This window comes from Oncorhynchus kisutch, unplaced genomic scaffold, assembly GCF_002021735.2.
Source record: "Oncorhynchus kisutch isolate 150728-3 unplaced genomic scaffold, Okis_V2 scaffold4054, whole genome shotgun sequence".
Lineage (NCBI taxonomy): Eukaryota > Metazoa > Chordata > Actinopteri > Salmoniformes > Salmonidae > Oncorhynchus > Oncorhynchus kisutch.
Genome location: NW_022265999.1, coordinates 1 through 26,583, shown reverse-complemented (window position 1 = coordinate 26,583; position 26,583 = coordinate 1). Strand labels below are relative to the sequence as shown.

At 43.9% G+C, this 26,583-nt stretch overlaps 1 protein-coding gene across 5 annotated transcripts; it reads left to right on the top strand.

Moving 5' to 3' along the window:
- The first annotated feature begins 5,253 nt into the window (after nt 1-5,253).
- On the top strand, nt 5,254-19,432 carry LOC109877525 (LIM and senescent cell antigen-like-containing domain protein 1). Of its 5 annotated transcripts, none has more exons than XR_004209581.1 (11): nt 5,487-5,694; nt 7,056-7,215; nt 7,414-7,480; nt 7,759-7,879; nt 9,454-9,603; nt 11,083-11,233; nt 11,648-11,740; nt 16,312-16,360; nt 16,443-16,518; nt 16,975-17,177; nt 18,171-19,432. XR_004209581.1 is itself a non-coding variant. In XM_031822053.1 (10 exons), the coding sequence occupies exons 1-10, from the start codon at nt 5,666-5,668 to the stop codon at nt 18,283-18,285; spliced, it is 1,011 nt and encodes a 336-aa protein (XP_031677913.1). In that variant the 5' UTR covers nt 5,254-5,665; the 3' UTR covers nt 18,286-19,432. The 5 variants fall into 5 exon arrangements, 2 of the variants coding, with proteins under 2 accessions (XP_031677913.1, XP_031677915.1); XR_004209580.1 differs by lacking the exon at nt 11,648-11,740 and adding an exon at nt 15,753-15,845 and having other exon boundaries at nt 5,492-5,694; XR_004209582.1 differs by lacking the exons at nt 5,487-5,694; nt 11,648-11,740 and adding exons at nt 6,339-6,359; nt 15,753-15,845 and having other exon boundaries at nt 18,171-18,282.
- Nucleotides 19,433-26,583: the final 7,151 nt, after the last annotated feature.

The window sequence follows — 26,583 nt, the reverse complement described above, 5'->3', positions numbered from 1 at the left end:
CTTGTTTTTCAAACTCTCCACAAATTTCTTGTTAACAAACTATAGTTTTGGCAAGTTGGTTAGGACATCTACTTTGTGCATGACACAAGTCATTTTTCCAACAATTGTTTACAGACAGATGATTTCACTTATAATTCACTGTATCACAATTCCAGTGGGTCAGAAGTTTACATACACCAAGTTGAATGTGCCTTTAAACAGCTTGGAAAATTCCAGAAAATTATTCCGATAGACTAATTTACATCATTTTAGTCAATTGCAGGTGTACCTGTGGATGTATTTCAAGGCCTACCTTCAAACTCAGTGCCTCTTTGCTTGACATCATCAAAAGAAATCAGCCAAGACCTCAGAAAAAAAATTGTTGACCTCCACAAGTCTGGTTCATCCTTGGGAGCAATTTCCAAACGCCTGAAGGTACCATGTTCATCTGTACAAACAATAGTACACAAGTATAAACACCATGGGACCACTCAGTCGTCATACTGCTCAGGAAGGAGACGTGTTCTGTCTCCTATAGATTAACGTACTTTGGTGCGAAAAGTGCAAATCAATCCCAGAACAACAGCAAAGGACCTTGTGAAGATGCTGGAGGAAACAGGTACAAAAGTATCTATATCCACAGTAAAACGAGTCCTATATCGACATAATCTGAATGGCCACTCAGCAAGGAAGAAGCCACTGCTCCAAAACCGCCATAAAAAAGCCAAACTACCGTTTGCAACTGCACACAGGGACAAAGATCGTACTTTTTGGAGATATGTCCACTGGTCTGATGAAACAAAAATAGAACTGTTTGGCCATAATGGCCATCGTTATGTTTGGAGGAAAACGGGGGACGCTTGCAAGCCGAAGAACACCATCCCAACCGTGAAGCACGGGGGTGGCAGCATCATGTTGTGGGGGTGCTTTGCTGCAGGAGGGACTGGTGCACTTCACAAAATAGATGGCATCATGAGGTTGGAAAATTATGTGGATATATTGAAGCAACATCTCAAGACATCAGTCAGGAAGTTAAAGCTTGGTCGCAAATGGGTCTTCCAAATGGACAATGACCCCAAGCATTCTTCCAAAGTTGTGGCAAAATGGCTTAAGGACAACAAAATCAAGGTATTGGAGTGGTCATCACAAAACCCTGATCGCAATCCTATAGAAAATTTGGGCAGAACATTTGGGCAGAACTGAAAAAGCGTGTGCGAGCAAGGAGGCCTACAAACCTGACTCCGTTACACCAGCTCTGTCAGGAGGAATGGGCCAAAATTCACCCAACTTATTGTGGAAAGCTTGTGGAAGGCTACCCAAAACATTTGACCCAAGTTAAACAATTTAAAGGCAATGCTACCAAATACTAATTGAGTGTATGTAAACTTCTGACCCACTGGGAATGTGATGAAAGAAATAAAAGCTGAAATAAATCAAATTCTCAACTATTATTCTGACATTTCACATTCTTAAAATAAAGTGGTGATCCTAACTGACCTAAAACAGGGAGTTTTTACTTGGATTATATGTCAGGAAATGTGAAAACTGAGTTTAAATGTATTTGGCTAAGGTGTATGTAAACTTCCGACTTCAACTGTAAGTATTCAGACCCTTTGCTTTGAGATTCAAAATTGAGGTCAGGTGCATCTTGTTTCCATTGATCATCCTTGCGATGTTTCTACAACTTGATTGGAGTCCACCTGTGGTAAATTATTTTTGATTGGACATGATTTGGAAAGGCACAAACCTGTCTATATAAGGTCCCACAGTTCATGTCAGAGCAAAAACCAAGCCGTGAGGTTGAAGGAATTGTCCGTATAGCTCTGAGACAGGATTGTGTCGAGGCACAGATCTGGGAAAGGGTACCAAAGAATGTCTGCAGCATTGAAGGTCCCCAAGAATACAGTGGCCTCCATCATTCTTAAAATGTAAGGAGTTTGGAACCACCAACATTCCTAGAGCTGGCCACCTGGCCAAACTGAGCAATCGGGGGAGAAGGGCCTTGGTCAGGGAGGTGACCAAGAACCCAATGGTCACTCTGACAGAGCTCCCGAGTTCATCTGTGGAGATGGGAGGACCTTCCAGGAGGACAACCATCTCTGCAGCACTCCACCAATCAGGCCTTTATGATAGAGTGGCCAGATGGAAGCCACTCCCCAGTAAAAGGCACATGAAAGCCCGCTTGGAGTTTGCCAAAAGGCACCTAAAGGACTCTCAGACCATGAGAAACAAGATGATCTGATGATACCAAGATTGAAGTCTTTGGCCTGAATGCCAAGCGTCACGTCTGGAGGAAACCTGGCACCATCCCTACGGTGAAGCATGGAGGTGGCAGTATCATGCTGTAGGAATGTTTTTCAGCGGCAGGGACTGGGAACTAGTCAGATTTGAGGGAAAGATAAACGGAGCAAAGTACAGAGAGATCCCTAATGAAAACCTGCTCCAGAGCACTCAGGACCTCAGACTGTGGCAAAGGTTCACCTTCCAACGGGTCAACATGACCTTAAGCACACAGCCAAGGAAACGCAGGAGCGGCTTCGGGACAAAGTCTCTGAACGTCCTTGAGTGACCCAGCCAGAGCCCTGAATTGAACCCGATCTAACATCTCTGGAGAGACCAGAAAATAGCTGTGCTGCGATGCTCCCCATCCAACCTGACAGATTTTGAGAGGATCTGCAGAGAAGAATGGGAGAAACTCCCCAAATACAGGTGTGTCACATTTGTAGCGTCATACCCAAGAAGAGGTAAGGCTGTAATCACTGCCAAAGGTGCTTCAACAAAAAACTGAAATGTGACATTTCCATTTTTCATTTTAATACATTTGCAAAAATGTTTAAAAACCTGTTTTGCTTTGTCATTATGGGCTATTGTGTGTAGATTAATGTGGGGAAAATATATAATTTAATGTGGAAATATCAAGGGGTCTGAATACTTTCCTAATCCACTGTGTCGCAACTGTCCAGTTGCAAAAACTACAGAACAAATACTCCTCCACTAGCATGGTCTCAGATCTGGTTGTGGTCTCAGATCTGGTTGTGGTCTCAGATCTGGTTGTGGTCTCCGATCTGGTTGTGGTCTCAGATCTGGTTGTGGTCTCCGATCCGGTTGTGGTCTCAGATCTGGTTGTGGTCTCCGATCTGGTTGTGGTCTCCGATCTGGTTGTGGTCTCAGATCTGGTTGTGGTCTCAGATCTGGTTGTGGACTCCGATCTGGTTGTGGTCTCAGATCTGGTTGTGGTCTCCGATCTGGTTGTGGTCTCAGATCTGGTTGTGGTCTCAGATCTGGTTGTGGTCTCCGATCTGGTTGTGGTCTCCGATCTGGTTGTGGTCTCAGATCTGGTTGTGGTCTCAGATCTGGTTGTGGTCTCCGATCTGGTTGTGGTCTCAGATCTGGTTGTGGTCTCAGATCTGGTTGTGGTCTCCGATCTGGTTGTGGTCTCAGAACTGGTTGTGGTCTCAGATCTGGTTGTGGTCTCCGATCTGGTTGTGGTCTCCGATCTGGTTGTGGTCTCAGATCTGGTTGTGGTCTCAGATCTGGTTGTGGTCTCAGATCTGGTTGTGGTCTCAGATCTGGTTGTGGTCTTGCAACATTGCTCATTGTCAAGCCAATGAGTGACAAGGAGTTGGCATGATATCACAAACAGACTGGCACTCCAGCTACTCATCCACTACTATACATATGAAAATCAAAGTTTGATACCAAAAAGTGAAATAACCTCTTTAGGAAAAAGTTTAAATCTCACCGGTTTCTACATGTAGGTTAGAAAACACAATTTAGATTGCAAGTTGTGGGATTGAAACTTCTCTTTTACAGTAAATGCCAGTTCAGTATTCACTGGTGCATTCATGATACAACTACTCCCCCTGCCGGATATTCACTGTAAGTTCAGGCCTCCATGTTGATTTACCATGACACCTGGCAGTTAAAGCGATGGGTTTTTAAATGTACCTGTTGACAACGTTCGACGCAGGTGTTGGTAACTGGTTCTCCATACACCTGAGCCGAACGTTGTGCAACAGGTAATTCGTATGTTTACCTAAGTAGTTAGATGGTTTGTCATTAAATGTATTAGATAGACATGCTTCTAATATCCGTATATTATTGACCAGTGACTGACAATTTGAAGTACGTTAGCTAAAATGAGGTGACGTCAGACCGTACATTTAAATAGGCAATAGAAAAAAAAGCCTGTCATGTTCATTGATTGGGTTAAGGCGAACCGTCACTCCAAAACTAGCGGACCTACAATTCTTTACATTTTGCTTTCAATTGACAGATTTTTGATTTCAACATCCTTTATTTCACCCGTTCTCGAAAATGTTTACATTCTCATCTTTATTTTTCATCTTCACGATTTATTTTATTTTGAATTTAATACATATGGCGTGAAATTGACCCCGTAAAAGCGTTCCACAGGGATGCTGGCCCATGTTAACTACAATGCTTCCCACAGTTGTGTCAAGTTGGCTGATGTCCTTTGGGTGGTGGACCGTTCTTGATACACACGGAAAACGGTTCGAGTGTGAAGAACTCAGCAGCGTTGCAGTTCTTCACACAAACCAGTGTTCCTGGCACCTACTACCATACCCCGTTCAAAAGCACTTAAATATTTGTCTTGCCCATTCAAAGGCACTTCAATCTTTTGTCTTGCCCATTCACTCTTTGAATGGTGCACATACACAATCCATGTCTCAAGACTTAAAAATCCTTCATTAACCAATTTCCTCCCCTTAATCTACACAGATTGATGGGGATTTAACACGTGACATCAATAAATGACCATGGCTTTCACCTGGTTTCACCCCAGGGATTACACGTTTTGGTTTTTGCCCTAACACTACACAGCTGATTCAAAACTGGATGGCGAGTTGATTATTTGAATCAGCTTTGTAGTGTTAGGGCAAAACCCCCAAAGTGCCCCCTTGGGGTCTCGAGGACGTAGTTTGGGAAACGCTGGTCTATATCATGAAAAGAGCAGTACTTAAGTAAACAGCTAATGGGGATCCTAACAAAATACCACAATTCCAAATACTACCTTTTGCGTGGTCAAACTTCTGTGACAAACGTTTGCAGCATCTGCAAATCTGTGTACACAACCAATAAACGTTGATTTGACTCATTCAGACATGTCTATCCAGTCATTGCAGAGGTGTGATGCATATTCAAAGTATTGGAACAGCTGGTTAGGGGTCTAGAACAGGGGTGGGCATTTTTTGTCTCAAGGGCCACATCAGAATTCAGAAAAGCTGCAGTTATTTGAAAATGGTCCTACATACTCTCTATCTAGTTTTAGACGTTCACGAGTGGCCTGGAGTGTTTACATTATTTATTTTTTAACCCAAAATAATCATTCCCCCCAAAGCGTTAATATTTCTTATTCAAACCTCCCGCCGCCCAGGGGGACGTATGTCGTCCACCCCTGGTTCAGAAGAACTTCAGGGCCGCTGCAGTCAGTGCAACAGGAGTGCTATCAATGTAATAACCGTTAGAGGGCGCTATTTCGTCCCTTTTCTTTAGAAAACGCCAGCTACCAAGGAAAGGGTGGCTCCACCAAGATACTGGAGGAGAAAAAAAATATGCTAGTTGGTTAGGTAGGAGTCGCCTCTCGGATCAATCCATTACTCGTCCTATTTGAAGACCCCGGGGAAAAGTCGATACGTTTCTGAAACGGTGGTGTTGATAGGTGATGCTGGGAGTAGTAGAAATGACGGGCAGGTAAGAGCTTGGATACAAGTAAGAACACTCGAATTTCACAGCAGGTTACCATGCTAACAGCTAGCCGGGCAGCTAATGTTAGCTAATTTGTTCGGTGCGGTACTGTATGTGATAAAGTGTAACACCTATAGTTATTTTTTCTTTTTTATGATGGGCGTGGGAATCGTCTTGAAACATTAAATATCTTTTAAATAAAGTGAACTAACTAGTTAACTCGCTAACCTGACTGCTACAGTAGGCTAGTAACGTCAAGTGTGTGGACGTGTGTGTTGTTGTGAACTTGCTAAAGTTAGCTACTTCAAACTCTGTTCTTCCCTCTCTAGCTTGGTAACATTAGCCTCTTAGTCGGTTAGTTTCTATAACACTTTTAGGTCGAAACATTCAATATATTTTCAAATGTAAACCAGTTTGATTATTTGGATCATTACACCGTGTTGTAATTTCTTGGCACTTGATTTGGGGTATAAACGTTAGGAATTAGCCAATGAGTGTTGAGGCGACACAGTACAGTACTTGTCTCTGATCAATTATGTGATAAACCAACACTGAATACCACCAGACAGCTATGATCTATCATGTCTGTCTGACTGTTCTCAGATGACCAAATTAGGACACAGACCCTGAGCAACGTGTGTGTCTCCATGGTGACAGCAGTGTTCTGTGAGGTAATATGATTTTAGTAAGAGACTGTCTGGGTGACAGCAGTATTCTGTGAGGTAATATGATTTTAGTAAGAGACTGTCTGGGTGACAGCAGTGTTCTGTGAGGTAATATGATTTTAGTAAGAGACTGTCTGGGTGACAGCAGTGTTCTGTGAGGTAATATGATTTGGATAAGAGACTGTCTGAGGGACAAGGCCCCGCCCCTGAAACCATGCTTGTCTTTGTGTCCCAAATGGCTCCCTATTACCTATGTAGTGCACTACCTTTAACCAGCCATAGGGCTGTGGTTAAAATGAGTCCACCATATAGGGAATAGAGTGCTATTTGGGATGCACACCCACTCTGCAAAACACTGATCATGTTTACTCAAACCTTTGCCAGTGTTATTTCTGTAGACTCTCAAGGCAGATTTCCAACAGCCCAGCAGTTCCCTGTCGGAGTAACTTTCTCTTTGGATTTCTTCTCACATTGCATTGGCCTATTCAAGCCCCCTCCAGGAGACTCTGCTGCTGTGTGGTAGCCAGAGTGCCAGTCTCTTGTCGTTATTGTGCCAACTCCTTGCCAATGACGGCAGTCAGTTGAGTTGCGCAAGACCACAAACAGATTTGGGCTAATTTCACAGGGATTTCTGTGTCAAAGTGATCAACAGAAGAGCAGCAGTCTGTTCTGATCTTCATACTTTCATTTTTGTCACCATAGCAACATGGCGAACGCCCTGGCGAACGCGTCGTGCGAGCGCTGTAAGAGCGGCTTCGCCCCGGCAGAGAAGATCGTCAACAGCAACGGGGAGCTGTACCACGAGGGCTGCTTCGTCTGCGCACAGTGCTTCCAGCAGTTCCCCGAGGGGCTCTTCTATGAGGTAGACTAACAGGGGCATAAAATGTAGGGTTGCAAAATTCCCAGGTTTTTCAAAAATCATGGTTGGAGGATTCTGGTTTACTCCCTCCAGGATTTCTGGAAAACTGGGGAATTTGAGGAAAGTTGCCACTATTCAAATGTCAAACTGTTCAATGTTTGGGTTTATTGTGTGAGTGAAGCACCCTTTTTCTCCTGACAGTTTGAAGGCAGGAAATACTGTGAACATGACTTTCAGATGCTCTTCGCTCCCTGCTGCCACCAGTGTGGTGAGTAACACACACACCACACACACACACACCACATACGCATACACACACACACACACCACATACGCATACACACACACCACATAAGCATACACACACGTGTATATACACACACACGCATACATACACGCATACATGCATGCATGCATACACACACACATACATGCATACACACACACACACACACACACACACACACACACACACACACCAAATCTCTTTGTAAATCCACTGAGTGTGTGTACTCTCATGTTGTATTGGTGGGTCTATGTTCTCAGGGGAGTTCATCATTGGCCGTGTGATCAAGGCCATGAACAACAGCTGGCATCCTGATTGTTTCTGCTGTGACATCTGCCAGGCTGTGCTCGCTGACGTCGGCTTCGTCAAGAACGCTGGCAGGTGAATCTCCAACCAATCACACTGCACATTATGCAGGGGAGTCCCCAGCCAATCACACTGCACATTATGCAGGGGAGTCCCCAGCCAATCACACTGCACATTATGCAGGGGAGTCCCCAGCCAATCACACTGCACATTATGCAGGGGAGTCCCCAGCCAATCACACTGCACATTATGCAGGGGAGTCCCCAGCCAATCACACTGCACATTATGCAGGGGAGTCCCCAGCCAATCACACTGCACATTATGCAGGGGAGTCCCCAGCCAATCACACTGCACATTATGCAGGGGAGTCCCCAGCCAATCACACTGCACATTATACCATGGTAGATGACTATTTAACCAATCACAAATCAACACAATAGTATGTTTGTATAAAACAGTGCTGTGAGAAAGTATTTGCCCCATTTTCTGATGTTCTCAGTTGGTTGATATTTGTAAACTCAGGTTCCCTTTATCTAATATCAGGTTTTGGTTGAAGATCTGATAACATTCAGTATCAACAATATGCCAGAGAACATCAGAAAGGAGGCCAATACTTTCCCAACACTGTAGATAAAGTGTAGTAGCAACTTCTACTGTGTCCACCCTTTCCCTGCTTTGTCCCTGTCCAGTGAGACATGTTAGATGTACTTACCCATCATGCTTTGTCCCTGTCCAGTGAGACATGTTGGATGTACGAACCCATCATGCTTTGTCCCTGTCCAGTGAGACATGTTGGATGTACCCACCCATCATGCTTTGTCCCTGTCCAGTGAGACATGTTGGATGTACGTACCCATCCTGCTTTGTCCCTGTCCAGTGAGACATGTTGGATGTACTTACCCATCCTGCTTTGTCCCTGTCCAGTGAGACATGTTGGATGTACGTACCCATCCTGCTTTGTCCCTGTCCAGTGAGACATGTTGGATGTACGTACCCATCCTGCTTTGTCCCTGTCCAGTGAGACATGTTGGATGTACTTACCCATCCTGCTTTGTCCCTGTCCAGTGAGACATGTTGGATGTACGAACCCATCATGCTTTGTCCCTGTCCAGTGAGACATGTTGGATGTACGAACCCATCATGCTTTGTCCCTGTCCAGTGAGACATGTTGGATGTACGAACCCATCATGCTTTGTCCCTGTCCAGTGAGACATGTTGGATGTACGAACCCATCATGCTTTGTCCCTGTCCAGTGAGACATGTTGGATGTACTTACCCATCATGCTTTGTCCCTGTCCAGTGAGACATGTTGGATGTACGAACCCATCATGCTTTGTCCCTGTCCAGTGAGACATGTTGGGATGTACGTACCCATCATGCTTTGTCCCTGTCCAGTGAGACATGTTGGATGTACGTACCCATCATGCTTTGTCCCTGTCCAGTGAGACATGTTGGATGTACGAACCCATCATGCTTTGTCCCTGTCCAGTGAGACATGTTGGATGTACGTACCCATCATGCTTTGTCCCTCCCCTCTCCCTGTAGTAAGGAGCTGTAGTAATGTTTGTCCCTCCCCTCTCCCTGTTGTGATGTTTGTCCCTCCCCTCTCCCTGTAGTAAGGAGTTGTAGTAATGTTTGTTCCTAACCAGGCACCTGTGTCGACCCTGTCATAACCGTGAGAAGGCTAGAGGTCTGGGGAAGTACATCTGTCAGAAATGCCATGCCATCATCGAGGACAGCCCCCTCATCTTTAAGAACGACCCCTATCATCCCGACCACTTCAACTGCAACAACTGTGGGTCAGTACGCTTCACGGCTCCCTCCTGATATCTGACATAATGTGCTCCTGATTCCATTATGTGGTTCAGTCAGTATTTGGAATAATGAAAGCAAGAGTGTTTAAGATGTTACCATTTACTCTGCTTCAAAACCACTGTTTGTGTGTGTGTTTTGTGTAATATAATGTTTGTCCCTCCCCTCTCCCTGTAGTAAGGAGCTGTAGTAATGTTTGTCCCTCCCCTCTCCCTGTAGTAAGGAGCTGTAGTAATGTTTGTCCCTCCACTCTCCCTGTAGTAAGGAGCTGTAGTAATGTTTGTCCCTCCCCTCTCCCTGTAGTAAGGAGCTGTAGTAATGTTTGTCCCTCCCCTCTCCCTGTAGTAAGGAGCTGTAGTAATGTTTGTCCCTCCCCTCTCCCTGTAGTAAGGAGCTGTAGTAATGTTTGTCCCTCCCCTCACCCTGTAGTAAGGAGCTGTAGTAATGTTTGTCCCTCCCCTCACCCTGTAGTAAGGAGCTGTAGTAATGTTTGTCCCTCCCCTCACCCTGTAGTAAGGAGCTGTAGTAATGTTTGTCCCTCCCCTCACCCTGTAGTAAGGAGCTGTAGTAATGTTTGTCCCTCCCCTCACCCTGTAGTAAGGAGCTGTAGTAATGTTTGTCCCTCTCCCTGTAGTAAGGAGCTGTAGTAATGTTTGTCCCTCCCCTCTCCCTGTAGTAAGGAGCTGTAGTAATGTTTGTCCCTCTCCCTGTAGTAAGGAGCTGTAGTAATGTTTGTCCCTCCCCTCTCCCTGTAGTAAGGAGCTGTAGTAATGTTTGTCCCTCCCCTCTCCCTGTAGTAAGGAGCTGTAGTAATGTTTGTCCCTCCCCTCTCCCTGTAGTAAGGAGCTGTAGTAATGTTTGTCCCTCCCCCTGTAGTAAGGAGCTGTAGTAATGTTTGTCCCTCTCCCTGTAGTAAGGAGCTGTAGTAATGTTTGTCCCTCTCCCTGTAGTAAGGAGCTGTAGTAATGTTTGTCCCTCCCCTCTCCCTGTAGTAAGGAGCTGTAGTAATGTTTGTCCCTCTCCCTGTAGTAAGGAGCTGTAGTAATGTTTGTCCCTCTCCCTGTAGTAAGGAGCTGTAGTAATGTTTGTCCCTCTCCCTGTAGTAAGGAGCTGTAGTAATGTTTGTCCCTCTCCCTGTAGTAAGGAGCTGTAGTAATGTTTGTCCCTCTCCCTGTAGTAAGGAGCTGTAGTAATGTTTGTCCCTCTCCCTGTAGTAAGGAGCTGTAGTGATGTTTGTCCCTCCCCTCTCCCTGTAGTAAGGAGCTGTAGTAATGTTTGTCCCTCCCCTCTCCCTGTAGTAAGGAGCTGTAGTAATGTTTGTCCCTCCACTCTCCCTGTAGTAAGGAGCTGTAGTAATGTTTGTCCCTCCCCTCTCCCTGTAGTAAGGAGCTGTAGTAATGTTTGTCCCTCCCCTCTCCCTGTAGTAAGGAGCTGTAGTAATGTTTGTCCCTCCCCTCTCCCTGTAGTAAGGAGCTGACAGCAGATGCCAGGGAGCTGAAGGGAGAGCTGTACTGTCTGCCCTGCCATGATAAGATGGGGGTGCCGATCTGTGGCGCCTGCAGGAGGCCCATCGAGGGACGCGTGGTCAACGCCATGGGCAAGCAGTGGCACGTCGAGGTGTGTGGTCAGAAATGACATGATGATCTAGTGGTATTTTAGACATATTTGGACTCAAATGTAACGGGTTAGTCAGATGTTTGTTGAGCTTTTACGAAGAAATTATGTGTTACATTTTAATAATTTCCTTCGTGTTCAGAGAGCGTATGTTTGATTGGACTGTGAGTAACTCTATCTGCTCTCCATCCTGTGACACCTTTCTTTTCCTTCCAACACATTCCTTTATTCTTCTCTACATCCTTATCTTTGTGGCTTCTTTTATCCCTCCCTTCTCCTCCTCCCCCCTTCTCCTTCTCCCCCTCCCTTCTCCTCCTCCCCCCTTATCCTCCTCCCTCGCTCCCCCCTTATCCTCCTCCCTCGCTCCCCCCTCCCCCCCCCCCCCCCCCTCCTCCCCCCTCCCTCCTCCTCTCCCAGCACTTTGGGTGTAGTGTATGTGAGCGATCGTTCCAGGGCCATCCCTACTATGAATGTAAGGGCTATGCCTACTGCGAGTGGCACTTTAACATGGTGAGAAGGGGATTATGTCCCAAATGGCAGTAGTCCCTATGTAGTGCACTAAGTTTTAACCAGAGCCCATAGTGTTCTGGTCAGAGTTAGGGCCCTATGTAGTGCACTACTTTAACTCAGAGCCCATAGTGTTCTGGTCAGAGTTAGGGCCCTATGTAGGGAATAGGGAGCCATTTCGGACACATCCAAGGAGAAAGGAGGTCTTTCTCCTCCCACACATAGAAACTGCACTACAGGAAACAACATTACATAGCTAGCTACACAACGACACTCTTCAGCCACAGACACCCGTCATATGTCAATGGAAACGAGGCTTACCGTTACCACATTCACAGATAAGTTCTTCTTACCCAGAAATACATGGGTGTCTAAACACATGCACATTGTTGCATTTTAATCTCTCACAACTTTACAGTACTGATGAATACACAACAAGTAGTCTACAGTGCCTGGCCTGCCTGCAGTTGACATTCTCTCCACTAGAGGCCACTGTTCCGCTGCCTGTCCTGAATGACTGCTGTGTGTGTGTGTCATGCATCTTTCTGACCAAGCCCCGTTGAGGTACTTGGGCCAGTTGTATTCATAAAGCTCTCAGAGTAGAGCTGATATAGGGTTAGCTTAGTCTTTAAAGGTCCCAAACAGTCATTCTGATTCCCATGTAAAATAGCATTTTGAGTGACTAAAATATCACCCATAATATTTGTTTTGGATAGAAATTCTCAATGTGAGGGAGAAGTACTCTCTCGCTCTCTAACTACCAGGAAGTTTGAAAAGACAGGCTGAGTGGGGAGCGTATACTTGTGAGCGCTCCTTGACTGACAGCTCTGTGAGACCCCGATGTCAAACAACTTGGATACAGTGTTGCAGTAAAATCATCTCAAGCAAATGTGGTGATACACAACGCAACTCAAACATTGAAGTTGCATCAATATCATTTAAATTTATTTTTATTTTTAATACCTCTCCCATTTGGCATGTCTGTTATGATGCGGTTCACATGACAACGGCGCCTGAGTTTCTAACAACCCCCATTTCATGCTGGCTGAAGACCTAGCTAGTCCGTAACTAGCTTACACCAGACACAGATGAAGACCTAGCTAACACCAGACACAGATGAAGACCTAGCTAACACCAGACACAGATGAAGACCTAGCTAACACCAGACACAGATGAAGACCTAGCTAACACCAGACACAGATGAAGACCTAGCTAACACCAGACACAGATGAAGACCTAGCTAACACCAGACACAGATGAAGACCTAGCTAACACCAGACACAGATGAAGACCTAGCTAACACCAGACACAGATGAAGACCTAGCTAACCAGTAACTAGCTAACACCAGACACAGATGAAGACCCAGCTAACCAGTAACTAGCTAACACCAGACACAGATGAAGACCCAGCTAACACCAGACACAGATGAAGACCTAGCTAACCAGTAACTAGCTAACACCAGACACAGATGAAGACCTAGCTAACACCAGACACCGATGAAGACCTAGCTAACCAGTAACTAGCTAACACCAGACACAGATGAAGACCTAGCTAACCAGTAACTAGCTAACACCAGACACAGATGAAGACCCAGCTAACCAGTAACTAGCTAACACCAGACACAGATGAAGACCTAGCTAACCAGTAACTAGCTAACACCAGACACAGATGAAGACCCAGCTAACCAGTAACTAGCTAACACCAGACACAGATGAAGACCTAGCTAACACCAGACACAGATCAAGACCTAGCTAACCAGTAACTAGCTAACACCAGACACAGATGAAGACCTAGCTAACCAGTAACTAGCTAACACCAGACACAGATGAAGACCTAGCTAACCAGTAACTAGCTAACACCAGACACAGATGAAGACCTAGCTAACACCAGACACAGATCAAGACCTAGCTAACCAGTAACTAGCTAACACCAGACACAGATGAAGACCTAGCTAACCAGTAACTAGCTAACACCAGACACAGATGAAGACCTAGCTAACACCAGACACAGATGAAGACCTAGCTAACCAGTAACTAGCTAACACCAGACACAGATGAAGACCTAGCTAACACCAGACACAGATGAAGACCTAGCTAACACCAGACACAGATGAAGACCTAGCTAACACCAGACACAGATGAAGACCTAGCTAACCAGTAACTAGATAACAACAGACACAGATGAAGACCTAGCTAACCAGTAACTAGCTAACACCAGACACAGATGAAGACCTAGCTAACACCAGACACAGATGAAGACCCAGCTAACACCAGGCACAGATGAAGACCCAGCTAACCAGTAACTAGCTAACACCAGATACAGATGAAGACCTAGCTAACACCAGACACAGATGAAGACCCAGCTAACCAGTAACTAGCTAACACCAGACACAGATGAAGACCCAGCTAACACCAGACACAGATGAAGACCCAGCTAACACCAGACACAGATGAAGACCCAGCTAACACCAGACACAGATGAAGACCTAGCTAACACCAGACACAGATGAAGACCTAGCTAACCAGTAACTAGCTAACACCAGACACAGATGAAGACCTAGCTAACCAGTAACTAGCTAACACCAGACACAGATGAAGACCCAGCTAACCAGTAACTAGCTAACACCAGACACAGATGAAGACCTAGCTAGTCTGTAACTAGCTAACACCAGACACAGATGAAGACCTAGCTAACACCAGACACAGATGAAGACCCAGCTAACCAGTAACTAGCTAACACCAGACACAGATGAAGACCCAGCTAACACCAGACACAGATGAAGACCTAGCTAACACCAGACACAGATGAAGACCTAGCTAACCAGTAACTAGCTAACACCAGACACAGATGAAGACCTAGCTAACACCAGACACAGATGAAGACCTAGCTAACCAGTAACTAGCTAACACCAGACACAGATGAAGACCTAGCTAGTCTGTAACTAGCTAACACCAGACACGGATGAAGACCTAGCTAGTCTGTAACTAGCTAATACCAGACACAGATGAAGACCTAGCTAGTCTGTAACTAGCTAACACCAGACACGGATGAAGACCTAGCTAGTCTGTAACTAGCTAATACCAGACACAGATGAAGACCTAGCTAGTCTGTAACTAGCTAACACCAGACACAGATGAAGACCCAGCTAACCAGTAACTAGCTAACACCAGACACAGATGAAGACCCAGCTAACCAGTAACTAGCTAACACCAGACACAGATGAAGACCTAGCTAACCAGTAACTAGATAACACCAGACACAGATGAAGACCTAGCTAACACCAGACACAGATAAAAGGGGACACGAGTGTCTTTACCATAGATGAATAGTGTAAACTTTTAATTATATTTGATGACACCCTACAGTCAAATTTTGGCACCAGTAGAGTAGCTGTATAAACCACGCCCCTCCACAAACACGCCTTCTCCGATGTTGGTTACAAAGCGGTAATTATTTAAATTAGTTAAGAGAATATCATGTTACCATTGGTGTATTAAAATGAGTTAGGGTGATGTCACCCTATAACAATGAATCCAAGTGTTTGACATGGGGGAGGGGACCAGTAGCTTTATGACTTTATCAATGTAGGAGCAATGGTCATTTTTCATACTTTAACCTGGTTTCATTCAAATATCATCCAGTTTTATGAAAAACATAGATTTATTTTTAAAAACTGTTCATGACCTTTAAGATCATATGTACATGTACATCACCTGATCCTAGATCAGCACTCCTACACTGATACCCTTTGTGAATACGTGCCCTGATGGCAGCTGACTAGAGTTAGCCAAGTTAGCTAACTTAACTGCATGTGCCTGTGAGTAGAGTTAGTAATATGCTAACGCCCGTGTAGTGGTGTCTGCCTGTGACGAGAGTTAGCTATTAGCCTTGCTAACTTGGGATGCTACTTCCCTGTGACTACAGTTAGCCATTAGCCATGCTAACATGTGATGTTGCCTGGTACTACAGTTAGCCATTAGCCATGCTAACATGTGATGTTGCCTGTGTTTGCAGCATTTTGTGTGTGCTAAGTGTGAGAAGCCGTTCCTTGGACACCGCCACTATGAGAGGAAGGGTCTGGCCTACTGTGAGACCCACTACAACCAGGTAGTACAGCTATAATCTGACTGAGACCCACTACAACTAGGTAATACAGCTATGATCTGACTGTGAGACCCACTACAACCAGGTAATAAAGCTATGATCTGACTGTGAGACCCACTACAACTAGGTAATAAAGTTATGATCTGACTGAGACCCACTACAACTAGGTAGTACAGATATGATCTGACTGAGACCCACTACAACCAGGTAATAAAGCTATGATCTGACTGTGAGACCCACTACAACCAGGTAAATGGTACCCTAATCCCAATGTAATGCACTATGTATGACAGGTCCCATGGGGCTCATGTCCACAAACATTCATAGGATAGGGGTTGCTGAGTAACACAGTTATTGCATGTTGTTCTGACTGGCACTGACTGAAATGTAAAGTTTGATAATGGTTAAATCAAGTCGTGTATGTTTGGTGAATGAAATGCTAATCTCTGCCCGTGTCTCAACCCTCTAGCTCTTTGGTGATGTGTGCTACCACTGCAACAGAGTGATTGAAGGAGACGGTAAGCATCAACTGTTTTTCATTTTGAATGAATTGTTTTAGGAGGATGTAAAGCCATAATGGACTTTCTGTTGTTCCTGTAGTGGTGTCAGCCCTGAACAAAGCATGGTGTGTGAACTGTTTCTCCTGCGCCACCTGCAACACCAAGCTCACCCTCAAGTATGTTATTATTACATGATTATATATCAGTGGTATTATACTGGGCTCTTTCCTAACCCTTTAGCTCTTCCTGTCTGTCGTTGTCCTGCCTTCCTCTCACTCTGTGTCCCAAATGACACCCTATTCCCTATAAAGTACTGTGTTTTCTCTAACCTTTTCTTCTATTGGACACAATCTGTTTTCTCTTCTCTCTCTCCCCCTCTGTTTTCTCTTCTCTCTCTCCCCCTCTGGTTTCTCTTCTCTCTCTCCCCCTCTGGTTTCTCTTCTCTCTCTCCCCCTCTGGTTTCTCTTCTCTCTCTCCCCCTCTGGTTTCTCTTCTCTCTCTCCCCCTCTGGTTTCTCTTCTCTCTCTCCCCCTCTGGTTTCTCTTCTCTCTCTCCCCCTCTGGTTTCTCTTCTCTCTCTCCCTCTCTGGTTTCTCTTCTCTCTCTCCCTCTCCCCTCCCTGTGGTGTAACAGAGACAAGTTTGTAGAGGTAGATCTGAAGCCTGTATGTAAGCACTGTTACGAGCGGATGCCTGAGGAGCTGAAACGCAGACTGGCCCGACGCGAGAGGGACGCCTCAAAAGACCGCAAAAAGAAACCTGTTATCTGTCTGTAGACTTTTCCAGTCCTCTTCCTTTCATCTTCACTATCCTCCTCTCGCTCATTTCCATCCATGGGTTAGTAATTCCACTTCCTGTCATCTTCACTATCCTCCTTTCATTTCCATCCATGGGTTAGTAATTCCACTTCCTGTCATCTTCACTATCCTCCTTTCATTTCCATCCATGGGTTAGTAATTCCACTTCCTGTCATCTTCATTTAGCTTTTCCTCTTGTCTTTCCTTGTTGTTGTTTTCTCCTCCAGTTGACTTGATCTGTTCTCATTGCTCTGTCATGTTCTTCTGTTATGTGACAATGGATTGTGTCCCAAATGACAACCTGTGGGCCCTGGTCCAACGTAGTGCACTACCCCAGTGGGCCCTGGTCCAACGTAGTGCACTATCCCTGTGGGCCCTGGTCCAACGTAGTGCACTACCCCAGTGGGCCCTGGTCCAACGTAGTGCACTATCCCTGTGGGCCCTGGTCCAACGTAGTGCACTATCCCTGTGGGCCCTGGTCCAACGTAGTGCACTATCCCTGTGGGCCCTGGTCCAACGTAGTGCACTATCCCTGTGGGCCCTGGTCCAACGTAGTGCACTATCCCAGTGGGCCCTGGTCCAACGTAGTGCACTATAGGGAACAGGGTGCAATAGGGCTCTGGTCCAACGTAGTGCACTATATAGGGAACAGGGTGCAATAGGGCTCTGGTCCAACGAAGTGCACTATAAAGGGAACAGGGTGCAATAGGGCTCTGGTCCAACGTAGTGCACTATAAAGGGAACAAGGTGCAATAGGGCCCTGGTCCAATGTAGTGCACTATAAAGGGAACAGGGTGCAATAGGGCTCTGGTCCAACGTAGTGCACTATATAGGGAACAGGGTGCAATAGGGCTCTGGTCCAACGTGTGATCGTAGTGTAACTTGCTAAGGATAGAAACCTGCATGTGCTGCTGTTCATGAGAATACCAACAAAAATTTAACATAATTATTCGTAAAGCACATTTCATACACAATGGAGCCCAAAATGAATTACAAAAATACTGACTGTGTCTCCCCTGTCCTCTGTTGACAGGAACAAGTTTGTGGAGTTTGACATGAAGCCTGTGTGTAAGAAATGTTATGAGAAATTTCCTCTGGAACTGAAGAAGAGACTGAAGAAACTGGCTGAGACTGTCGGACGCAAGTAGACCTCCGATTCCCAAGGGGGCGACACTCAACAACATGTCCAGTAGCTTTCCCAAAGCCCCAGAAACTCTGGAAAATTCCCTTTCCCGGATGTCCTGATTATTCCCTACTGGGGATCTTCCATTTCGGGGGTTTCTAGAAACCTGGGATTGTAAGAAAGTTACTGGAGGTTCGCAGGTTAGCAACGCTGAACCCTGTATTAACCTTAACAAGTGCCCAAATTAGTCAAAGGAATTGTATGAACGTGTCAGATTTAGACTCAAAATCCCGTCTGTTCCAGTATTTTAGTATTTGACGTCTTCAGGTACTCAGTATAACGTGTTTAATCTTTTCTCACTTTTTAATTGATAATTTTTTGTGCACGTGGCTTTTGCATGTGGAGCTGTTTTTCAGATGTCCAGAGTCTTAATCAAACAATATAGAACCTCATTCTGCCTGACAATGACCTATGAAAGCATGGAGGGGAAAAAACGATGGGTGAAATGCATTTAGACATTGTTAAGAAATAATACATATAACTGATGTAGTTTGGCCACGAGCGGACCAAATGAACAGCAGTATAAAGGGTTAATGACGTCTAACGAAATACTTGCACGCTGTCTTAAAGAGATGAAGGTGCTTGTAGTACTCTTAAAATAGCTTTTGTCTTGTGCCTTGGGTATGAATATACACTGAGTATACAACATATTTCCATGGCATTGACTGATCAGGTGAAAGCTATGATCCCTTATTGATGTCTCTTCAATCAGTAGATGACAGATTTAAAGAAGGATTTTTTTTTTAGCTCGGTACTAGTACTAATGTTTGGTAAGCTCAGTGTATATTTTATACTGCATTATATACTGTAAGGGTGTCCGATAATATGCATGTGGTTGTCCGATATACTGGCATGTGATCCAGACTTACTACAACTGCCTTAATCAGAGAATATTCCTCACTTCTGTGTAAGAATGAGAATTCTAGCTGTGTATCAGAACGTGGAGCCCATGACTCTGGTATGTCATCTAGGACTCTGGTATGTCATCTAGGACTCTGGTATGTCATCTAGGACTCTGGTATGTCATCTAGGACTCTGGTATGTCATGTGTGAGTCTGGTATATCGTGTATCCTAACATTTGCTTGTAATAAAATAAAATGTCATGGGTTTGTTTGAATATTTACTCCCAACCATTTCAGAGGAGGAGAGTTGGAAGGAGATGGACACGTCTCAGCATGCTACTCCAATTTGTTCCGTCACTGTGAGTCGCTGACCTGTATAAACAAGTTAGGGGAGTGTTTCAATGGAGCTTAATCGCTTAAGTTGAATTAGGTAGATGGGTGTGATAAATATACTATGTAAAGGTCTTAAACATGCTAATAGTTGGGTTAGATGAATTAGCTAGATGGGTGTGATAAATATACTATGTAAAGGTCTTAAACATGCTAATAGTTGGGTTAGATGAATTAGCTAGATGGGTGTGATAAATATACTATATAAAGGTCTTAAACATGCTAAAAGTTGGGTTAGATGAATTAGCTAGATGGGTGTGATAAATATACTATGTAAAGGTCTTAAACATGCTAATAGTTGGGTTAGATGAATTAGCTAGATGGGTGTGATAAATATACTATATAAAGGTCTTAAACATGCTAAAAGTTGGGTTAGATGAATTAGCTAGATGGGTGTGATAAATATACTATGTAAAGGTCTTAAACATGCTAATAGTTGGGTTAGATGGGTGTGATAAATATACTATATAAAGGTCTTAAACATACTAATAGTTGGGTTAGATGAATTAGCTAGATAGGTGTGATTAAATATACTATATAAAGGTCTTAAACATGCTAATAGTTGGGTTAGATGAATTTGCTAGATAGGTGTGATTAAATATACTATATAAAGGTCTTAAACATGCTAATAGTTGGGTTAGATGAATTAGCTAGATGGGTGTGATTATATAGTATGTATAAAGGTCTTAAACATGCTAATAGTTGGGTTAGGTGAATTAGCTAGATGGGTGTGATTATATAGTATATATAAAGGTCTTAAACATGCTAATAGTTGGGTTAGATGAATTAGCTAGATGGGTGTGATAAATATACTATGTAAAGGTCTTAAACATGCTAATAGTTGGATTAAGGAGGCATTTTTGCATAAAGAGAAATAATGGGAGATGCTTTATGAATTTGTTGACTAAAACAAATCTAGTTTTAAAAGACAATTTAATAAACATATTTCAGAGTTTGTCTATGAATAAACAAAAGTTATGTAGTAAAAAAAAGAAATGGTGAAAACTGATCATCACTTGTAGTTTCTCACAGAAAACTGATCATCACTTGCAGTTTCCCACAGAAAACTGATCATCACTTGCAGTTTCCCACAGAAAACTGATCATCACTTGTAGTTTCCCACAGAAAACTGATCATCACTTGCAGTTTCCCACAGAAAACTGATCATCACTTGCAGTTTCCCACAGAAAACTGATCATCACTTGCAGTTTCCCACAGAAAACTGATCATCACTTGTAGTTTCCCACAGAAAACTGATCATCACTTGTAGTTTCCCACAGAAAACTGATCATCACTTGCAGTTTCCCACAGAAAACTGATCATCACTTGCAGTTTCCCACAGAAAACTGATCATCACTTGCAGTTTCCCACAGAAAACGGAACACCACTTGCAGTTTCCCACAGAAAACTGATCATCACTTGCAGTTTCCCACAGAAAACTGATCATCACTTGCAGTTTCCCACAGAAAACTGATCATCACTTGCAGTTTCCCACAGAAAACTGATCATCACTTGTAGTTTCCCACAGAAAACGGAACATCACTTGCAGTTTCCCACAGAAAACTGATCATCACTTGTAGTTTCCCACAGAAAACTGATCATCACTTGCAGTTTCCCACAGAAAACTGATCATCACTTGCAGTTTCCCACAGAAAACTGATCATCACTTGCAGTTACCCACAGAAAACTGATCATCACTTGCAGTTTCCCACAGAAAACGGAACATCACTTGCAGTTTCCCACAGAAAACTGATCATCACTTGTAGTTTCCCACAGAAAACTGCAGAGGGAAGCAGTTCCACCCAGTCAAACATCACACGACATTGAGTGAACGAAAGGTCAAGGACACCTGCTCTTTCTGTGACATAGACTGACCAGGTGAAAGCTATGATCCCTTATTGATGTCACTTGTTAAATGGGCAACAAATCGATGAAGGGGAGGAGACATGTTGAAGGATTTTTAAGCCATGAGATAATTGAGGCATGGATTGTGTATATGTGCCATTCAGAGGGTGAATGGGCAAGACAAAGTATTTAAGTGCCTTTGAACAGGGGCATGCTAGTAGGTGGCAGGCGCACCGGTTTGTGTCAAGAACTGCAACGCTGCTGGGTTTTTCACTCAACAGTTTCCTGTGTGTATCAAGAACAGTCCACCACCCAAAGGACATCAGACCAACTTGACACAACTGTGGGAAGCATTGGGGTCAATATGGGTCAGCATCCCTGTGGAACGCTTTTGGCACCTTGTAGAGTTCATAGCTGTCAAATTGAGGCTGTTCTGAGGGCAAAAGGGAAGGAGCAAATCAATATTAGGAAGGATGATCTTAATGTTTTGTCCACTCAGTGTATATTGTTACGTGAGAAGCCTCACAGAGGGCATTCAACACGATGGTCAAATCCAAGGTCATCTCAATATCTTTACAGTAGAAGCTAACAAAACATACCAAAACTGACAAGGTGCAAACTGATCAGTAAAGTAAAGAGAGGCTAACATTCTAGAACGCTCCCTTTCCTCTGCACAGTTCTCTCTCACAGTGAGAAACAACAGGACAACAATAAGGTGTGCTAGGATTTCTTAGTAACTTTATCAAATTCACTGTTACCACTTCCTTTATGAGATGAGGATGAAGTAACTTTAGTAAAAAAACTAGTTAGTCCATCGGTTCAGTAGATGGCGCTGTTGGCTCTCCAATAAGAGATGGGAAGGGAGGAGCGATGACGCGAAAGCGTAAGAAAGGCGATGTTAATAAGATCAGAGATTCAACTCCCAGTGGAGGTGGCTCAGAGCAGGAAGGGGAGGTGGCTCAGAGCAGGAAGGGGAGGTGGCTCAGAGCAGGAAGGGGAGGTGGCTCAGAGCAGGAAGGGGAGGGCCATTCTCAATGAATTTCATAAAAATAGTGAAACATTCAAAAACTTATCCTTTTTTAGATAAAACTATACTAAATATATTCACGTCACCAAATAATAGATTAAAACACAATGTTTTGCAATGAAGGTCTACAGTAGCCTCGGCAGCACTCTGTAGGGTAGCACCATGCTGTAGTTTCCGTCCTCCTCTGGGTACATTGACTTCAATACAAAACCTAGGAGGCTCATGGTTCTCACCCCCTTCCATAGACTTACACAGTAATTATGACAACTTCTGCAGGACATCCTCCAACCGATCAGAGCTCTTGCAACATGAACTGACATGTTGTCCACTAAATCAAAGGATTGAAGAATAAATCTACTGCTGAATGCATAAGCTACAGCTAGCTAGCACTGCAGTGCATAGAATGTGGTGAGTAGTTGACTTGAAGAGAAAGACAATAGTTGAACAGTTTTGAAGAAATTAATTTCTTCCAAAATTAAGGAGAAGCAAGAGAGAGAGGGCTAGCAATATTTCTTTTTTTTTTACCCTTTCACTTACTTAACTAATGAATGGAGCTAGCTAGTTTAGCCTACTCTAACACCTGGCTAAAACAGAGGGATACTATGTTAGCTAGCTGGCTATGGCTATCCAACACTGGATCTCTTCCAAGTCAAGGTAACTTTTGGTTTTATTAATTTATTGCCACCGGGGCCCGTGGGTGTAACTGCTAAACTGCTTGCTGACTGTACACTGTACTGAATGACTGTAGCGGGTTTACTAACGAGTTAGTTCTATTTGCTATGTTGACTGGCATTAGCTAATATGGTGACAACGATGTAGGCTGTGTGTAGCGGTTAGCGGTCATGATATGAAGGTTTGGCTTGGAAAGTTTTTGCACCTGGTCACAGAAAGCTGATGTGTTGTGCACTGAAGTCCACAAGCGAAGGGAAAAGGTGAGAGGAGGAGAGTGCGAGCAAAGTGATCATGCTGTTTGTATGTGGCTGCTATGAAAGTGAACTGTGTTTGCGTGTGTTCATGGGTCTATTCATTTCGCAGATTCCGTTGAAAAATGTTTCTTGTACGGAAGCAAACAGTGAAAAACATACCTGTATTTGTCCAATAGAAAATCTTGTTTGCACCTGAACTATTGATTACACCCTAGATCAGCTAGATGCAGGCAAGAGTGTGCAAGGCGGTTTTGAATGTGTCACTATGTCACCTTGATTACTCAAAATTCTCTCAACCTGTGTCCCTACATTGTAAACTTTCATTCATAGGCTAGGTTGTAGCAGCCTCATGATGGGTACAGGGAAAATGTTAGTATCATGTAGTAGCCTACACCTATCGATGTTACATTGAGATGGCTGAATGGAATATGAATGACAGTCATCCAATATGCTGTTATAGAAATAAAATTTTAATTATCATCCTTCCTCATCTTAAACGGCACCGATCGCCACTGTCGTCTCCTGTGTACATACCTAATATTGAGTAAATATCTGCATCTCCTGACTACAAACTAACGTAATCTACCAAGTAATCTAACGTATAGGTCTTCATGCGCTGTTGAGAACTTTGATGATCTCGAAATGGATTCCGTCGGCGGTTGTGAGGGCTCTGAAGTTGAGCCTGTCCAGGATGTGGTGGACCTTCCTGAGGCGACAGGTGTGGTAGAGACGTCCAACGTTTGCCCTGAGACTCCTACCGGAGATCATTTTGGAAAGAGTGGATTCCTGCTTTTTGGCCGACCCATACGTTGCAAGCTGGGTAAAGGACATAAAAGGATAATCAATGGGGGTTAATCAATAGGGTTGAGTGTAGAAGTGGATCAAATGAAAAGGAATATTCCTAGTGTTTGTGACACCTGACATTTGGTGAGACAGAGACCTGGTGGCAATGGTGAGACTGAGAAAAGCATGTCTGTCTTGTTGAGCTTTGACAGAGTTGCTACCTGATAAGGTCAGGTTAGATTATATTTGGTGTTCTGCGAGGGCCTATAATCTGAGTTCATTACGATGCTTTAGGTGCCAAGGATTCGGACATGTTGCAGCAGTGTGTAGAAGAGGGATCCCACGCTGTGAGGAAAGTGCAGGAGGGACTAGTCAGAGGAGTGTACAGTTGGGATACAGAAAGCACTGTGTGTCAACTGGGGTTGCCAATGCAGCTGAGGATCTGAAATGCCTTGTGAGAGTGACAGGTTAAAATTGCCAGAGTTCGAGTTGGGCAGAAGTTTCCTCTACGCTGAAGCAGTGAAGAGGGTATCCCAAGGGTGAGAGAATTGACTGGGAGCCTCCCAGTGAGTAGGCCTAAAGAGAGGATACGTTTTAGTGTGGTTGGATTTCAGATCAAAGGCACCGATGGAGGCAGAAAGGACATGTGGCTGTTGCAGCTGCAGAGAAACAGGGAAAGTGTTCAACTCAAATGTGTCTTCAGCATTTAACCCAAACCCCTCTGAATCAGAGAGGTGCAGGAGTCTGCCTTAATCGACATCTTCGGCTCCCAGGAAACAGTGGGTTAACTGCCTTGCTCAGGGGCAGAACGACAGATTGTTACCATGTCAGCTTGGGGATTTGATCCAGCAACCAGGTGTTTGTCTCACCCAGCAACCAGGTGTTTGTCTCACCCAGCAACCAGGTCTTTGTCTCACCCAGCACTCTAACCATTAGGCTACCTGCCCCCACGAACAAAATAAAACAGGTAAAACATTGTGAGAGAGGATCGTTTAGGGCCAAAGTAAGCGGGATGGGGTGGAGGTTTTTGGGGGGGATAGTGTATACGTGTACAGATACATCTTTGGTGGTTGTGGGGGAACAGGAAGTTCGGGAGCTCTTAACTGTGTTGTCAAGACGCTAACTTTTGTGTCGCTTTCAAATGCATTACTACAGGTATGTAACAGCACGTTTAAACGTTCTAATATCAAAAGAACAGGTCATAACATGCTCGGTAACAAATAACTTAAACGTTTTATCACGTTTGGTAAAGATTTTATGTGTTATTTTTGTGTCAACCGAGTGAGTGAAGAACGTGATGAAATGTATTTTTCAAACTAGAGACTGGGTTTGTCTGAGTGACTGTACATCATTTCTTAAAAGGTAATTTTATTTAAAAATAAAAAGTATTTGATATTTCTGAGTTCGTTTGACATTGGTTTTGTGTAAATTCACAAGCTGGTAAAATGGTGGTGTCCACTCGCTTCAACGGACCTCGGTGCAAGGCAGTGCTCGTGCTTCAGAGAGAGACACATTCACAGCTACACTACTGGCTTGAAGATGAATGTAATGTTTATCCGTTTTTCACATGTGTAGCAATATTCAGACACATTCAGTTCTTTCTATCTATAATTGTTACTATGGTGTGAACGGGAAAGACAATAGTTTTTTTTTGTGATTGAAATAATACAGTGAAGACAAGGTTATTGCAGGAAATAGTTCATTGTGCTGCTTAATTAAAACAACAACTGCAACCTAAATGGTTTTGGGTCTTTAATGCGTTAATGTAAATGTAGGAAATCTACTCTAAGTGTATTTACGTTGTGATTTAGTGTGTAATTTGTGTCTAATGTGAATTAATGAATGTTTTGTTGTCAATGCTTAGCTACCTGATCTATTGAAATTAGATCATTGAACAAGAAAAAATAGAATGTAATTTTAGAGAATAAAGAAAACGGCAGAACTGCCAAGACAGTTTTTGTGTCGTTGCTCATTATTACTACAGTGTCGTTGCTCATTATTACTACAGTGTCGTTGCTCATTATTACTGCAGTGTTGTTTGTCATTATTACTGCAGGCCGACTCAGATCAAGTCTGAGGCCGGTATCATCAACAGTGAGGACAAACTCAGCCTGCCTCTCTCCTTCCACACTGAGACCAAACCTACAGTCACTGGGTCCTGATTGTGACAGTGGAGCCCAGTTTGTACTGCAGGATCCAGAGATGGCATCAGTGAAGCTGGAAGACTGCAGTCAAACACTGGAGCTGAATGTCAACATTAAAGATGAAGAAGAGGAGGAGAAGATTGGGACATCTATTTATGATGGTAAGAGCAGGTTTTATCATACTAAATGTATGTTGTTCATTCCAACTTCCTACTGTGTATGAAAAGTTGCAGTAGAACTGTTTCAATGAGAAGGTAGATGTTATTTCATGCTAATGCTAATTCATTATTTGTTAAAACTAACAA

Excerpts from the sequence above, each read along its gene's own strand:
- LOC109877525 (XM_031822053.1), top strand. The coding sequence starts at position 5,666 with ATGCTGGGAGTAGTAGAAATGACGGGCAG. Across the intron at positions 5,695-7,055 it reads GTAGTAGAAATGACGGGCAG|CAACATGGCGAACGCCCTGG; the intron begins GTAAGAGCTTGG and ends TTGTCACCATAG. Across the intron at positions 9,604-11,082 it reads TTCAACTGCAACAACTGTGG|TAAGGAGCTGACAGCAGATG; the intron begins GTCAGTACGCTT and ends CTCTCCCTGTAG.